At 37.6% G+C, this 17,823-nt stretch overlaps 1 protein-coding gene across 2 annotated transcripts in view; it reads right to left on the bottom strand.

Annotated features, from left to right (window-relative positions):
* Aff2 (ALF transcription elongation factor 2) overlaps positions 1-17,823 on the bottom strand; it is a 793,967-nt gene that overhangs the window by 167,129 nt on the left and 609,015 nt on the right. For both annotated transcript variants that reach the window (XM_060375629.1, XM_060375630.1), the window contains exon 10: positions 14,513-14,550. In XM_060375629.1, coding sequence (XP_060231612.1) covers positions 14,513-14,550 — 38 coding nt within the window. The remainder of the gene's footprint in view (positions 1-14,512; positions 14,551-17,823) is intronic.

The following is a 17,823-nucleotide window of genomic DNA, read 5'->3' as shown; positions in this document are numbered from 1 at the left end:
GATGAACTTGGACATGAGTTTTGTGCAGGGCAATAAATAGGGATCTATTTTCATTTTTCTACATGTATACACCCAGTTAGACCAGCACAGTTTGTTGAAGATGCTATCTTTTTTACATTGTATAGTTTTGGTTTCTTTGTTAAAATTAAGGTCCATATATGCATGGGTTTATTTATGGGTTTTCAATTTGATTCCGTAGACAAACTTCTCTATTTCTATGGCAGTACAATGCAGTTTTTATTACTATTGCTCTGTAGTGTTGCTTGAGGTCAGGTATAGAGACACTTCCAGTTGTTCTATTATTGTATAGGATTGTTTTAGCTATTCTGGGTTTTGTTTTGTTTTTCCAATATGGAGGTTAGAATTGTTCTTTCAAGATCTGTGAAAAACTGTGTTGGTATTTTGGTGGGGATTGCATTAAATTTGTATATTGCTTTTGGTAGGATGGCATTTTTTTATGTTAATCCTACCAATCTAAGAACATTGAAGGTCTTTCCATTTTCTGGTATCCTCTTCAAATTCTTTCTTCAGAGACTTCATGTTCTTGTTATACAGATCTTTCATTTGCTCAGTTAGGGTTACCCCTAGATATTTTATATTATTTGAGGCTATTGTGAAGGGTGTGATTTCCCTAATTCTTTTCTCAGACCGTTTGTCAATTGTATATAGGAGGGATGCTGATTTTTTTTTAAATTAATCTTGTACTCAGCCATTTTACTTAAGGAGTTTATCAGCTGCAGAAATTCTCTAGTAGATTTTGGGGGGGGGGTCGCTTATGTAAAAGATCATATTATCTGCCAATAGTGATACTTAAACTTCTTTCTTTTGCATTTATACCCCTTTACTCTCCTTTAATTTTCTTATTGCTCTACCTAGGATTTCTGGTATTATGTTGAAGAGATATGGAGAGAATGAGAAACCTTTTCTTGTTCCTGATTTTAGTGGGATTACTTTGAGTTTCTCTCCATTTAGTTTGATATTGGCTATAGGCTTGCTATATATATATATATATATATAGCCTTCATTATGTTTAGCCATGGGCCTTGTATCCCTGATCCTTCCAAGACATTTACAATGAAGGGTGATGGATTTTGTCAAAGGCTTTTTCTGTGTCTAATGAGATGATCCTGCTATTTTTTTCAGTTTATTTATATGGTGGCACAAGAGACAACTTCCTGAACAGAATACCAATGTCTTAGGCTCTAAGATCTACAATTAATAAATGGGACCGCTAGAAACTGAAAACTGTCTGTAAAGGAAAGGGCACTATCAATAGAATGAAGTGACAGTCTACAGATTAGGAAAAGATCTTCATCAATCCTACAACTGACAAAAGGCTAATATCTAGAATTCATAATGAACTCAAGAAATTAAACACCAACCAACCAAAGAATCCAATTGAAAAATGGAATTCAGAACTAAACAGAGAACTCCCAACAGAGGAATCTCAAATGGCGGAGAAATAGTTAAAGAAATGTTCAACATTCTTGGTCAACAAGGAAATGCAGATAAATATGATTCTGAGATTTCACCTTGCACCCATCAGAATGGCTAAGATTAAAAACTCAAGTCACACATATTATATGTCTAATATCCACTTATGAGTGAGTATATACCTTGCATGTCTTTCTGCTTCTGGGATACCTCACTCAGGATGATTTTTTCCAATTCTCACCATTTACCTGCAAATTTCATGATTTCCTCGCTTTTTATTGCTGAGTAATATTCCATTGTGTAGATGTACAATTTCTGTATCCATTCCTCAGTTGAGGGGCTTCTGGGTTGTTTCCAGCTTCTGGTTTTTACAAATAAAAAGCTACAAAAATGGTTGAACAGATGTCCTTCTTGTATACTTAAGCGTCTTTTGGATATATGCTTAGGAGTGCTATAGCTGGATCTTGAGGAAGTGCTATTCTTAATTGTCTGAGAAAGTGCCAGATTGATTTCCAAAGTAGTTGTACAAGTTTACATCCCCACCACAGTGGAGGAGTGTTCTAATTTCTCCCCATCCATTCCAGCATGTGTTCTCACTTGAGTTATTCATCTTAGCCATTCTGATGGGTGTAAGGTAAAATCTCAGGGTGGTTTTGATTTGCATTTCCCTGATGATTAAGGATGTTGATCATTTCTTTAACTGTTTCTCTGCCATTCAATATTCCTCTTTTGAGAATTCTCTGTTTAGCTCTGTACCCCATTTTTAATTGGATTACTTGATTTGTTGCTGTTTAACTTCTTAAGCTCTTTATATATACTGGATATTATCCTTCTGTCAGATACAGGGTTGGTGAAGATCCTTTCCCAATCTATAGGTATTCGTTTATTTAAAGCAAAGTGTCCTTTGCTTTACCGAAGCTTTTAAAATCTCTACACCTAAGGAAGCTAATCAAGAAGGAGGTTCTGGCTAAGATGCTCAATCCCTATTCAGAAAGACAAAGAGAATGGACATCGGAAGAGGGAGAAAACAGGGAACATGATAGGAGCCTACCACAGAGGGCCTCTGAAAGGCTCTACCTTGCAGGGTATCGAGAAAGATGCTGAAACTCATTGCCAAACTTTGGGCATAGTGCAGGGAATCTTATGAAAGATGTGGGAGACAGTAAGACCTGGAGAGGACAGAAGTTCCACAAGGAGAGCAACCGATCCAAAAAGTCTGGGCACAGGGGTCTTTTCTGAGACTGATAATCCAGCAAAGACTACTCATGGAGATGGCCTGGATCCCCTGCACAGAAGTAGCCCATGGCAGTTTAGTGTCCATGTGGGTTCCATAGTAATGGAGACAGGGACTGTCTGGGACAGGAACTGATTGGCCTGCTCTTTGATCACCTCCTCCTGAGGGGGGAACAACCTTACAAGGCCACACAGGAAGACAATGCAGCCAGTACTGATGAGATCTGATAGACTAGGATCTGAGGGAAGGGGACAAAGGCCTCCTTTATCAGTGGACTGGGGGGCATGAGTGGGTACGAGGGTGTGATTGGGGGGGTAAGAGGGAAGTTAGAAAAAAAAAAAAACCTCAAAGGACAATACATGCTGGAGATGATGTGGAGAAATGGGAACCCTCTTCCATTGCTGGTGGGACTATTGTACAACCACTTTGGAAATCAATCTGGCTCTTTCTCAGAAACCTGAGAATATCCATACCTCAAAACTTAACTATACCACTCCTGGTCATACACCTGAAAGATGTTCCACCATACAAGGACATTTACTCAAACGTTTTCATAGTAGCTTTAATTGTAATAGCCAGGAACTGAACAACCTACATGTCCCTCAATTGAAGAATGGCTAGATTAACTGTGGTCCATTTACACAATGGAATACTACTCAACTATTAAAAACAAGGAAATCATGAAATTTGCAGGCAAATGGATGGATTTAGAAATATCATCCATGAGTGAGGTAACACAGACCCAGAAAGACATATATGGTGTGTACTCACTTATAAGCAGATTTTAGTTACATAGTAGAGGATAGATAATACAATGCACAGACCTCAAGAAGATAAATAACAAGAAGGACCCAATGGAAGACAAACATATCTCACTGGGAAGGTGAAATAGAATATACAGAGGCAGTGGTTGAAGGGTGAGAACAGGGAGAAGAGGGAGCACATAGAGAAGTAACAGCAGAAATCGTACCTGGGGAGAGTAGGGGTGGGAGGGCTGAATGCCTACAGAGAAAAGAGAAATAGTGGGATGGATCATCTGTGTATCAAGCTGCAGACAGACCTAAATCAGAATATGCCTCTGGGTAGATATGAGGGGGACTCTAACAAAGACTCTTAGTAGCAAGGGCCATTGAGACTGAAGAGGATATATTTTATCTAGACAATACGCTTAGTGGATGGAGGAGATTAACCCATGCAACACAAATCCTAAATACAAAACTTACTCTATCTACAAGACCTGCAGGAACAAATATAGAACACATGGAGCAGAGATTGAGGAAATGTCAAGCCAATACTGGTCCCAACCCTAAGACCCACCCACGGAAGAGAGCCAATTCCTATCACTATTAACAATACTCTGATATGCTTGCAGACAGGAGTCTACCAGAGCTGTCCTTTTAGAGGCTCCACACAGCAATGGTTTTAAACAGATACTGAGACTCACAGCCAAATACTGGGTGAAGTATACAGAGTCTACATGAAAAGAGGGGCAAAGGACAAATGGACCTAGAGGTGACAAAAGCTCTACAAGAAAACCATCAGAGCCAATCAACCAATGCCAAGAGGGATCTATGAATTCTGAAGCACCAACCGAGAACAATGCATGGTCTGGACCTAGGTCCTCTACTTAATAAGTAGCTGACCCAGATGTCCTTCAGTTGAGGAATGGATACAGAAATGGTAGTACATTTACACAATGCAATACTACTCAGCAATTTCAAAACAAAGAAATCATAACATTTGCAGGCAAATGGTGGGAACCAGAAAAGATCATCCTGAGTTAGGCGTCCCAGAAGCAGAAAGACACACATGGTATATACTCACTTATAAGTGGATATTAGACATATAATATAGGATAATCATATTAATATTTATATACCTAAAGAAGCTAATCAAGAAGGAGGACACTGGGTAAGATGATCAATTCTCATTCATAAGGCAAATGGGATGGACATTGGACACAAGGGAGAAAAAAAGAGGGAAAAGGAGAGGATCTTACCACAGAGGGACTCTGAAAGACTCTACCCTGCAGGGTATCAAAGCAGACGCTGAGACATATTGCCAAACATTGGGCAGAGTGCGGGGAATATTATGAAAAAAGTGGGAGATAGAAAGACCTGGAGGGAACAGGAGCTCCACAAGGAGAGAAAAAAAAATTGGACACAGGGATCTTTTCGGAGACTGATACTCCAACCAAAGACCATTCATGGAGATACCCTAGAACCCCTGCAAAGATGTAGCCTATGGAAGCTCAGTGTCCAAATGGGTTTCTAACTAATGGGAGCAGGGACTGTCTCTGACTTGAACTCAATGGCCTGCTCTTTGAACACCTGCCCCCTGAGGGGGGTGCAACCTTAACAGGACACAGAGAAAGACAGTGCAGCCACTCCTGATGAGACCTGATAGACTAGGATCAGATGGAAGGAGAGGAGAACCTTCCCTATCAGTGTACTGGGGAAGGCCATGGGTGGAGAAGGAGAGAGAGTGGGATTGGGAGGGGATGAGGGAAGGGGCTAAACTGTGAATAAGTGAATAAACTGTAATTGATAAAATAATATGTTAATTTAACAATTTAAAAAGTAGCTGATGGGTATCTTAGGCTTCAGGTGAACCCACTAGTAAGGGGAATAGGAGATATCTCTAACATGGACTCTGTTGTCTGCTTTTTAATCCCTTCCTCCTGATAGGGCCTGCCCTACCAGGCTACAGGGGAGAAAGACGAACTCAGTCATCATATGAATATATGAGCTGGGTGTCTGGGTGGGGAAGGGCTTTTTTATTCTTACAAATAGGGAAGGGAGATAGATACAGGAGGAATGGTGGGACTGGGAGGAAAGGAGAGAATGGCCTATGACTGAGATTTAAATTGAATTAATTAATAAAATAAATGAAAAATGAAGACCATTTATTTTATATAGCTGTTTATAGAAATAATTTTGCTATGTTTTTATCAATTGACTTTAAAGAGATGATTAGAAACAAGTAGAGACTTATGAAGTCCACTGATGTGAGTGCTTCACTCTTAAGATATGAATGGACTGGGTATACAGTCTGCATCTCTGCTGTAGCACACTGGAGACTATGGGACTTTGCCTATGACACCAAGAGGAAATCACACCTACTTGTTCCTTATTATTATTGAGGGATTCACCAGATGATGTTTGAAATCCTTAAGTATGATTAAGAATGTGACAGAAAAACAAATATAGGAGATTTTTTTGAGTTGATAAATACCTTTGAATTCATTTGAATGGGGTATTGCATAGGTTGTGGCTTGCAAAATCCTGATATAGAAGTTGAATGTTCTTGCCTTCCTCTGTTGCCCTGACACAGAGTAAAATATTGAGTGCCTTGTATGTACCACTACCCAGGCATCTCCCTCAAGTTCCTTCTGTGATTTAGAAGTAATATAGGATATATTTTATAGCTTCATGATTAGAGGCCTCTGTTTGACCACTTTACTCACTGAAACTTAATCTTCCCATTCATCATTTCATGATATACTTTACAAAGTAAACATGTTCTCTGGCCAAACACATTTGGAAAAGTCTTGGTAAAGCAAATCTCAAAGGATAGGTCTACAGGAGTTCCCCGATCATATATTATGTGAATAAGCACAGTAATGTCCCAGCAATGTGCTAAACCTTCATAGTGTTATAATCTTGTTCTAAAGACAGACCCATAAGACTGTATTTGGCAGAACCCATTTGAGAACCCATTTTCTTATCACTATAAATGAGGGTAATAAATCTACTCCCATTCTGTATATCTGTGATATGTATGCATGTCTCAGCACTCAAAGTACATCTCTGAAAACCTACATAAGGAATCATTTCAGAGAAGCAGACCAGCACACTGTGAACCACAATTATTTTCAACTTAACAGATCTCTTTAAATATATAAGATTTTGGTTCTTTAATTCTCAAATGTAGAATGTATAAATGATGGTTGGAGACATAATCATGTGCATGCACACGAACCTAGCAGACCTCCTTAAAACTGTAATTATATGGGTTTTTATTTTCCAATTCTCAAATGTAAAATTTAGAAATGGTGGATGAGGATATGTGTGTAATATATATATATTATATATAATGGTTGTTGCATACTTCTATGCTACTTCAAACTAGTTTAAAGATGATCTAGAATGAGTATATTTATGAAATAAGTTTATAAGTTTTTGGTTTTATGAATATCTGAAGGACCATATAAATAAACTTGCTGAGATTTGAAGCAAGGAAGGAATAAGTTCAATTTCATATGATAAGCTAATGTCAACTTGAACCCTGGTATATTAATATTTTCTTAACATCTAAATGACTAAAGTACTAATTGATGTTTCATCTTCATTAGAAGATAAGTGCTCTTCAGTGATATTTGACACTACCAACCTAATTTCTTTCACTTGAGATTTTAGCTTTTCCCTTCACTACGTATACACCATTAGGCATTGAGAAGTACTTATATCCATAGCTACAAAATATACCCAGTATCTTAAACCACTAGTATTTACATTCTTGATGCAAATGTTTCTACTTCACCCTTTCTAACCTTGGCTCTAACAGGACTAAGCTCTCTCCTGAGAGCTTCTCCTTTGCTTTATCACTAGACCCATCCACCACTTTCTTCTGATTAGAGAAGATTTTTTTTTTATCACAGCTACTGAATGCTCTACATCTCAAAAATCAGATTTGTGTCAGATTTACTTTTAGATCTCTCAGCATCCATCACAGTTCCTGGAATTCTGTAGGTCTTAAACAAAATCCCATTGCATGGACTAATGAATAATATGTAAACAATGGTTAGGAAAATCTTTTTTGGACATTTGTCATTTTCAATAGTAAAACCACCATAGCTATAAGATAGATCAATTTCCAAATAAAAATGTAATTCCATCACCCCAGTTGATTCTGACTCTGATTCTGAAATATTGTTAAAGAATGAATTCAGGAGATAATTTTGTGCTTTCCTCCCTTTTTGTCCCTCAGCAGATGTCAACATCAGTTTGATTCAACTAAAATTTATTAGTGCATGGATTTTAGCCAAAAGAAATTTATATTTTCAGAAGTATAGTATCACATGTGTCTTAAAAATAAAAAGTATTTTTTTTTCAAAACTGTGTGTGATAAGACACATATAGTAGGATAAATCTGTACATCTCTCAGGCCTTGTTATTATCAAAAATCTCAGGGATGATTACTGCAGTGCTTTACAAGTGAATGTCTCATTTATGTAGACCTAGCTAGGTCTGGAAGTAATTTAATTTCAGAAAACCCATGTAATCTTTGGAATGTGGAAGACTAGTAGTATGTTCCAGGTAAATGTACATTTTTTTTTATAGATATCATTGTCCTGTCATGGATCACCTACTCATTGGAAACTAAACACATTGAAGGAAGAGTGAATGGCTTTGTTTGTAATGATAACTAGATGATATGTCAGTCCCAGAAAATCCTGAACACCCAGTAATGGCTCAGTAAATATCTACTCACTGTTTTGATATCCCCCAAACTAAAAGGGTTGATAGTTTAACCTGTAGTGTCATTAACGGTGGTTCTGTCTTTTCCTACCTGTCCAACTACACCAGAAGATAGTAAACTTTTACTACGTAGAGTTACAGGTACAATGTGTGGCTCTAAGGACTATAGTCTTTGTTGTGGCTAGTCAACTCTACCTATGCAGCATGAAAAACTACTACAAATAATTTGCAAATGGAGGACTGCATCTATATTCCAATTATAATTTCATGTATAGATACTGACATTGGAAAGTCATGTTAATTTTCACATGTCATAAAATATCCTTAATGTATTTTGTATTTTTCAAAATATTTGTCCAACTATACACAAATTATTGAATAAAAATCTCATCAAATGGTCACCTTCACAAGTCTGTGTTTATACTTCAGTTGTATATGATACCACCAGACCTTAACTATCCACTGTGTATGCATACAAACTTTCTAATTCATATTCCAAAAAGGCAACCAATGTTCATTCTAGCATTGGTTAGACAATGAAACTTACTAAGAGAAAAAGCAGCTAGAAGGAAGAAAAGCAATGTGAAGACATTTTTATATATGACATAAATAAGTGTAACTGAGAGTGGATGAGGACACCATTTACAAGCTCCTATGTATGATATAATGGTGACAACCTAGTAGACTAAAGCTAACAGCTTTGTTAAGTATCCAGGTAAGCTTCCCAGAAAGACCATTTTCTGAATTATGTCCAATCTACTCATTTACACAGAAAATGTGGCTCAAAGTTTTACTATTTTAGGGGTTCCCAGTGTACTGTATGTAACCAAAATTAATTGACAGTCATTAGGAATGACAAGAAGATTACTATATATCAAATTTAAACAATACTTTTTTTTTGTTCTTCTGCCAGACAGTGTAAATAATTAATGCTGTAGAGTGTCTGCCCTGTAATTGAGTTTAGGAAGATGATTTTCTTCTTGAAGTAGCTGTCAACAGCATTTGATATTAGGAATCCAAGTACAAGAAGATACCTTATCCTAGTACTGAATTATTTATTTATTAGACATTTCCAAGAACTTAGCACTTTAACATAGCTTTGTTACTGAGTAGAATTTTTAAATATAGTTAAGAGTAGAAATATCTACAATATTTTGATCACTCCAAATATACTATCTTCTTTAAAAAGCACTCTGTAAACACCTTCAGCAAAATGGCTGGACACAAAATTAACTCAAAAAGAAAATAAATAACCCTCCTGTATAGAAAAGACAAATGGGCTGAAAAAGAAATTAGAGAAACAACACTTTTCACAATAATCACAAACAATATAAAGTGTCTTGGTGAAACGCTAACAAAACAAGTGAAAGACTTGTATGAAAAAAAAAATCAAGCCTCTGAAGAAAGAAATTGAAGAAGATATAAGAAGATGGAATGAACTCCCATACTAATGGCTCAACAAGGTTAACATAGTAAAAATTTAGACCCTACCAAAAGCAATCTACAGATTCAATACAATTTCCATCAAAATTCTAACACAATTCTTTACAGAACTTGAGAAAACAATTCTCAAATTCATATGGAATAAAAAAAAAAAAAAACAGAACTGCTAAAACAATCCTGTACAATAAATGAAATTCTGGAGGTATCTCCATCCCTGATCTCAAGATGTACTATAGAGCAGCAGTAATAATAAAAATAATAAAAAAAAACCCTGAAAGTTACAGACATAGAAACAGACTGGTGGATCAATGGAATTGAATTAAAGACCCAGAAATAAACACACACACCTAGACACCTGATTTTTGAAAAAGATGTCAAAACCATACAATGGAAGAAAGATAGCATCTTTAACAAATGGTGCTAGTCTAACTGGATGTTCACATGTAGAAAAATGCAAATATAACCATATCTATCAAATTAAAGTTCAAGTGGATCAAAAACTTAACGTAAAATCAGACACACTAATCTGTTATAAGAAAAATTGGGGGAGAGCCTTGACCTCCTTGACCTCAGGAGACAACTTCCTGAACAAAACATCAACAGCACAGGGCCCAAGATAAACAATCAATAACTGGGACCTCAAGAAACTTAAAAGTTTCTGAAGAGCCAAGGACAGGGTCATCAGAACACAGAACAAAACAACAGCCTACAGACTGGGATCTTCATAAACCTTACACCAGACAGAGGGCTAATATCCAGAAGATATAAAGATATAAAGAACTCAAGTTAAACACACAAAAAAAAACAAACAAACAAAAAACAAAAACAAGTAATCTAATTTAAAATAAGGTGTACAAAGCTAAAGAGAATTCTCAAGAGAGGAATATCAAATGGCTGATAAACACTTAAAGAAATGCTCAGCTTCCTTATACATCAAACAAAAGCAAATCAAAATGACCCTGAGATTTCACCTCACACACATCAGAATAACTAAGCTCAAAAACTCAAGGGATGATGCATGCTGGAGCAGTTTTGGAGAAAGGGGAACACTCCTTCATAAATGGATGGATTGTAACCTTTTATAATCACTTTGGAAATCAATCTGTCACTTTCTCAGAAAATTCGGAATAGCCATAACTCATTATCCAGCAATACAACTCCTGGTCATCTACCTGAAAGATGTTCAACCATATAACAAGGACATTTTACTCAGCTATGTTTGCAGCAGTATTACTGGTAAGAACCAGAATTTGAAAACAGCCTAGATGTTCCTCACCAGAAGAAGGGATACAAAAATTGTGGCACATTTACACAATGGAATACTACTCAGATAGCTATTAAAAACAAGAAAATCATGAAATATGGAGGCAAATGGATGGAACTACAAGAGATCATCCTCAGTGAGGTACACAAAAGCAGAAAGATAGGCATGATATATACTCACTTATAAGCTAACATTTGTCATATAATATAGAAAAACCATGTTTAAAATCTATATACCTAAAGAAGTTAAACAACAAGGACAATCCTAGGGAGGATACTAAATTCTCATTCAGAATGATAAATAGGGTAGAAACCCAAAGTGGTGGAAGAGACATGACAGAAGCCTACCATAGAAGTCTGCTGAAAGGCTAGACCCAACAGAGATTGAAGCAGATGCAGAGAATTATGTGGACAGAGTACAGATAATCTTTTTATATTAATTTTTATTTTGTATATTAATTAAAGGTTATTTATTTGTACTCCAGCAGTAGTCCTTTCCGTCATTCCCTCACCAACCCTACCTTCCCTCCCTCATTTCCTCCATGCCCCTTTCCAAGTCCACCGTTAGGGGAGGTTCTCCTCTCCTTCCATCTGACCCTAGCTTATCAGGTATCTTCAGGACTGGCTGCCATGTCCTCCTCTGTGACCTAGCAAGACTGTTCCTCCCTAGGTTTGGGGGTGATGGTTAAAGGAGCCAGTCATTGAGTTCATGTCAGAAATAGTTCCTGTTCCCCTTACTAGGGAACCCAATTGGATACTGAGCTACCATGAACTACATCCAAGCAGAGGTTCTAGGTTATATGCATACATGGTCCTTGGATGGAGAAAGAGTCTCATAGAGGAACCCTGAGCCCTGAAATGATTTTTCCTTGTGGAGCTCCTGTCCTCTCCTGGTCATATTACCTTCTCCTTGTATCATATGATTGCCTGTACTCTGCCAAAGGTTTGGTTATGAGTCTCCACAACTGCTTTGATACACTGCTAGGTAGAGACTTTCAGAGGCCTTCTGTGGTAGGCCCCTGTCCAGTTACTTTTCTCCTACTTCCAATGTCCATCCCATTTGCTTTTCTAAGTGAGGATTCGTCATCTTACCCCATATCCTCTTTCTTGTTTATCTTCCTTAAGTGCACATATTTTAGTACATTTCACTTATCTTATAGTATATAAGTGAGTATATACCATGTGTGTCTTTCTCCTTTTGGGATACCTCACTCAGAATGATCTGTTCTAGGTCCTACCATTTGCCTGCAAATTTCATGATTTCCTCATTTTTAATTGTTGAGTAGTATTTCATTGTTTAAAAGTACCACAATTTCTGTACCCTTCTCTCCGTTGATGGGTTGATGGACATATGGGTGGTTTCCAGTTTTTGTCTATTACGAATAAAGCTGCTACAAACATGGTTGAACAAATGTCCTTGTTGTGCACTTGGGCTTCTTTTGGATATATGCCTAGGACTTCTATAGTTAGATCTAGAGGAAGCACTATTCCTAACATACACAGAGATAGTCTTATATAGAAGGAAGACAGAAGAACCTAGAGAGGACAGGAGCTCTACAAGTAGAATAACAAAACTAAAAAATCTGGGACCAGTGGATCCTATAGAAACTGATGTACCAACTAAGGTCCATGCATGGAGAGGTCCTAGACACACTTTTCCAATGTAGCCCATTAGCAGCTCAGTCTCCAAGTGGGTCCTTGAGAAAGGGGAGCAGGTGCTATCTCTGTCATGAACATGGTTACCTGCTCTTTAAACTCCTTCCCTGGTGATGCAGCCTTGCCAGGCCACAAAAGAAGAGGATCCAGGCAGTACTGATGAGAATTGATAGGGTGGGGTAAGATGGAAAGGGAGGAGGACTCCCCCTTTTAGTGGAGAAGGGGAACCGAATGGAGGGAAGAAGAATGAAGTGTGGAACCAGGTGGAGATGAGGGAGGGGGCTACAATCGAAATATAAAATGAATAAATTTTAAATAATAAGTTGAAAAATAAACACACTCTAAATGGATAGATAGTAGCAAGAATCTGCACTGTGAATTTATAAGAACTCACAAAATGTATAATTACATCTAGGGTCAAAAGTTTACAGTAATCAAGCAGAAAACATGTCCAACTTCCAGGCTATTAGACTACAATATAATGTAGCCCCACAAAGAGACAATGGGCTGCCCTGTCCATGAAGTAATGAAAAATGGACTCATTTCCTTTGGAAGAGCTTAAATATGGAGCAACTGAGGTCACAACTTATACTCTGTCTGCATTTACCTTATCTCTTGTGACCTGAAGCACACATTTGTATGCAACCTTATTGGAGGGAGGGGTGGAGTCTGACAGTGGCAAAAAATTCCCTACCCAGATATTAAGCCATGGCCCTGCTGTCATTAGCACCATCTTCTAATCTGTGGAAATGTCCTGACATAGGCTTACAGTGAAAGAGCTATCAGAGTATACAGAATGAAAAGAAGCCAGAATTCATAGAAGAGTCTAACCTCAATGAGACAAGATTAAAACCTATCTACTAACTGGCTTCCAGAAGATCAGTACAGCATAATACACTTCCCAACTGCAGAGGGCCCTGCAAGGGCTACAGACAGAGATGATTCTGTCGGCTAGGCAAAATGAAACATAAGAGCCCAGGATAGATTACCTCTGGAAAAGTATCAGGGTTTAGATTTAATGGTATGCTAAACACTGCCTGTATGTTTCTGAAAAGCTACTTCTCTCACACTACAGAAACAACTCTCTTGTTTTTAACATAGCTGATCCATTATCTAAGAACTAAAAAAGAAAATCAATGCACTTCCCATTTCTGTATTTTGTACTAGCTATAATGGAAGATTGCCAGCATAAATTAACACATAACTTTATAAAGAGGTGATGTTTCCTGACCTATAATGAACTAGTAAATAGAGCAAGTACGTTCATGGCCACAATGCTGATAAGAATGGTATACATCATAACATTGTAATAAGATGTCACAAATAAAAATAACAAGGGAGCCAATTCCTTTAATTTAAAAATCTCCCTTCTAGAAAACACAGGATGCCTAATATGTACAATATTTAAAATAACACTGTGTAGCTTATTTATAATTTGCATGTCCTACAAAATGGCTTAGTATCTGGTCTTTGTTAGCAACCCCCTTCACACCATCCAGTTAAACGTGTTTTTATGTGCTTTTCATTAACAGAATACTGAATCCTTGGTTCCAAGGTGCCAAAGCTCATGGCACATGGATGGAGATCACTTTGCACTTGTTCAGGCATTTAGGTCTCTGTCATAAGTCTAAGGTTTGCAATTGAAAATATAATCTTTTTAGCATGAGAAAAACACAAAGACTTGAAGTAGTATACATTGAATATGATTATAATAGTATTTGGCAGATATTCATGATGGTACCTATTGATTTTCGTAAACTGTGTAAACTTGGGGCATTTCCTCATGAGGGACACATGGAAAAAATATACACTGGTCTTTGCTCATTGGTGGTTGTTTTTTTCCATGTGTTTGTGTGTGTGTGTGTGTGTGTGTGTGTGTTGTCTTTAAATTGTCATGAATAGAGATTAGTGCAAAATACTAGACTTTTATGACCTTATTCTGCCCCTTATGCATAGAGTTCATTAAAATTAACATTTTCAACTAGCAAAAATAATAACTTACTTCACAGGAACATTCTTAGGTTTTGCCTTTTCAACAGCCTGTAAACAGAGAGAAAAATGCAATTAGATAATATTAGCAGGCATAGTCTTTGCAACTAGTATCAAAAACAATAAGCAGTGTAAAATTAGAAAATGGCCATTAGAAACATTAGTAGTGAACTGAAAAAGCAGTGACACAGAAAACAATTTTATTGCCCAACTGAAGTAGATACCTATCCAGTTGCTCAAACATAGGCGGGCATTGTCAGAGCTCCTAGTAAAGTTAAGTGGGAGCTGTGCAAGGGTGCTTTTGGGTACACAGGCAGATCCTCTCTTCTTCCAGTTTACTCAAATTGCCCCAGGTGAGCATGATTGAGCAGTAATGACCACATTGAGAGGGGGCTGCAAAGAAACAGTTGATGTACTGCAGGAGACCATTAAAGTTAGCTTTCTTCTTGACACCCATCCACACCTGCACCATGAAAGGACAGAAAGTCTTCATTTCCAAAATTACCTTTAGTAGTAGACATTACAAAAGGGCAAGGTATGCCCAAATATTGAGATCAATTTCCTCCCCTGGAACCTTTAGGAAAATAAACACAAGGTCTCAAAATGAGGAAAATTCTGGGCCTCATGGCCTCAGTCACTTTAAACTTGGTGACTGGTTCCAGTTTATTGCTGAGCCCATTGATCTGTGTGCAGTCCATTTATCATTCATGAAAAGAACTAGTGATCTTCACAGTATATTAGAAGAAACAACTCTGATCATCTGTCAACAGCCCTCTTATTTCTGTTTCCCTCTCCCTGGGGATTTCATCAACTTCGATTGTTCTGGAATTAAAATGTTGCTAAGAAACACAGCTGGGGGTGCTGATGGCAGAATGGCTACAGTCTATCAATCTGTTTAAGCACCTGGAGGGCTTGAGTGATGATTTTTTTCCCATATATCTGTAGCATAATTATGTAATCAGAACCAAACTTGTACTCTACCAGAATTTCTCAGGGTATCAGAATAATATTTAATATGGGGAGCAATGAAGCAGCAGTTTGATCACCTTCAGGCTTGTTCAGCCACTTTTAAACAATATCCATTAGGGGACCATGTTGTGTTTTTGAATCTTGAAATAGATAGAGATTAAGGGTGACAACAGTGCTCTATTTAGAATACTGAGGAAATAATTTTTAACACTGCCACTCTCACCCTGGACTTGACATTGTAGCTGATCATCAGTGAGATCTAATATGCTGAACTCCTCTATGCCAAGCCAATACATTTAATAGTAACATACATTTCCCAGTAGTGTTGGAAATCTAAGCCCTTCTTATTGTCTTACTGTCTCAATCTCTGTCACTGAATAAATATCTCTTGATGTTAGGTACTTACTTGGCCTTTATAGGCAAAGTAATTTTCTCACTACCTGTGACTGAGTGAATTTTGGCAAGTGCTGGAATAAGAAGACAGTTAGGAAGTGAGGCAACAAGTGAAAATGAGAAAATAAGACTATGTGTCTGACCTATACTCTTGCCTGATGCATCTAAAACAAAAAGGGGGAACTGTAGAGAGCTGCGTAATGCCGCGCCTTAAAGATGGAGCTGGTTTCCGCCTTCCACCTTCCCGATGGTGAGTGCTCTCTGTCACGAACAACTCCACATTCGGCTAAGGCCGAGGATCTGGCTTGCTTCCATGTATGTGGACCTATCTGCATTGCCCCCGTGGCACGCCTGGGTTGGCTACCCAGAGGCTATTTAAGCTGTGGGCTGGCTTTCCCCGGGGTCCGAGGATTGTTCAATGTTCCTGAATAAACTGCATTGAAAAAAAAAAAAAAAAGACTATGTGTCTGGCTTCTCCAAATCACTTCTAATCCATATCTAGGATATGCAAGACAATTCCTATGTAATCCATGTAGATAAAGGTGTTAACTCTGTTCACCATTGATTCTGTCAGGTCAGACAGAGAAAGGAAGAGACAGAAGCTCCTAAGAAATGCAATACTTGGTCTTCATAGGCATACACACTCCCTGATCCTCTGATTTCCTTTCCCTTTTCTTTCCTTCCCTTCCCCTCCCAACCTCTCTTCTCTTCTTTTCTCTTCTCTTTCCTTCCCTGTGGCGCCTTGCCCTTCCCTTGCTCCTCCAATTCTTGTCCCTTTCTTTTGTGCTCTCTCTCTGTCTCCCTCCCCTCCGTCTCTTGCTCTTAGTTTTTCTGCTTCCTTTCCTCTCATTCTCTCTAATACCTTCGTCTTTCCCTCTCTCTTCCTGCCTTTTCTAGCACACTGTACTTCAAGTCTGTCTGGTTAGGAAAAATTTATTGTAGGCAGCTGAAGATGTGTCACTCTTGAAATCATAATAATTCTTGTTTTACAATTAAAATGCAAACAAATCTGTCCTAGAATCTATAAGTTATAAGAGGAGTTGTTCCAGTAGTTTCTCTTGCTTTATGTCATCACGTGAGTATGGCACCTCCAGAAGATATGGAGGGCAGAAATCAAACTGACATTGCCCAACCCAGCTTTGATTCAGAGACACATTTTTTTTAAATGTCTTCTCCTTCTCATTTCACAACTGTCAATTATAACCAGTTATTTTTCTCTTATCAGAAACCTTATTCCACTTGTGACTATTGTGAAGGGTGTTGTTTTTCTAATTTCTTTCTCAGTCTATTTGTGTTCTGTATACAGGAGGTCTTCAGATTTTTTTTTTTTTAGTTAATTTTGTATCCAGCCATTTTGCTGAAGGTATTTATCAGCTGAAGGAGTTCTATGGTAGAATTGTTGGGGTTGTTGATGTATATACTATCATATTATTTGCAATTAGTGATTTTTGACTTCTTCCTTTACGATTTGTATCCCAATGATCACTTTTTGTTGTCTTATGGCTCTAGCTAGTACTTCAATATCTATGTTGAAGAGATAAGGAGAGAGTGGGCAGCCTTGACTTGTCCCTGATTTCAGTGGGACTGATTTAAGTTTCTCTCCATTTTGTTTGATGTTGGGTATAGGCTTGTGTTATATTTCTTTTACTATGTTTACATATTTGTCTTGTATCCATGATCTCTCCAAAACTTTAAACATGAACTAGTGTTAAATTTTGTCGTGTGCCTTTTTGAAATCTAAGGAGATGATCATATGTTTTATTATTATTATTATTATTATTATTATTATTCAGCTTATTTATATTGTGGGTTTCATTGATGGATTTTTATATGGTGAACCTCCCCTGCATGTCTGAGATGAAGCTTACTTGGTAATTAAAAATGAGATCTTTAATGTGTTCTTGGATTTGGTTTGCGAGTATTTTTGCATCAAAGTTCATAAGCGAGACTGATCTGAATTTC

The sequence above is a fragment of the Meriones unguiculatus genome, chromosome X (genome assembly GCF_030254825.1).
Source record: "Meriones unguiculatus strain TT.TT164.6M chromosome X, Bangor_MerUng_6.1, whole genome shotgun sequence".
NCBI classification, from domain to species: domain Eukaryota; kingdom Metazoa; phylum Chordata; class Mammalia; order Rodentia; family Muridae; genus Meriones; species Meriones unguiculatus.
This window is presented reverse-complemented; position numbering and strand designations above follow the sequence as displayed.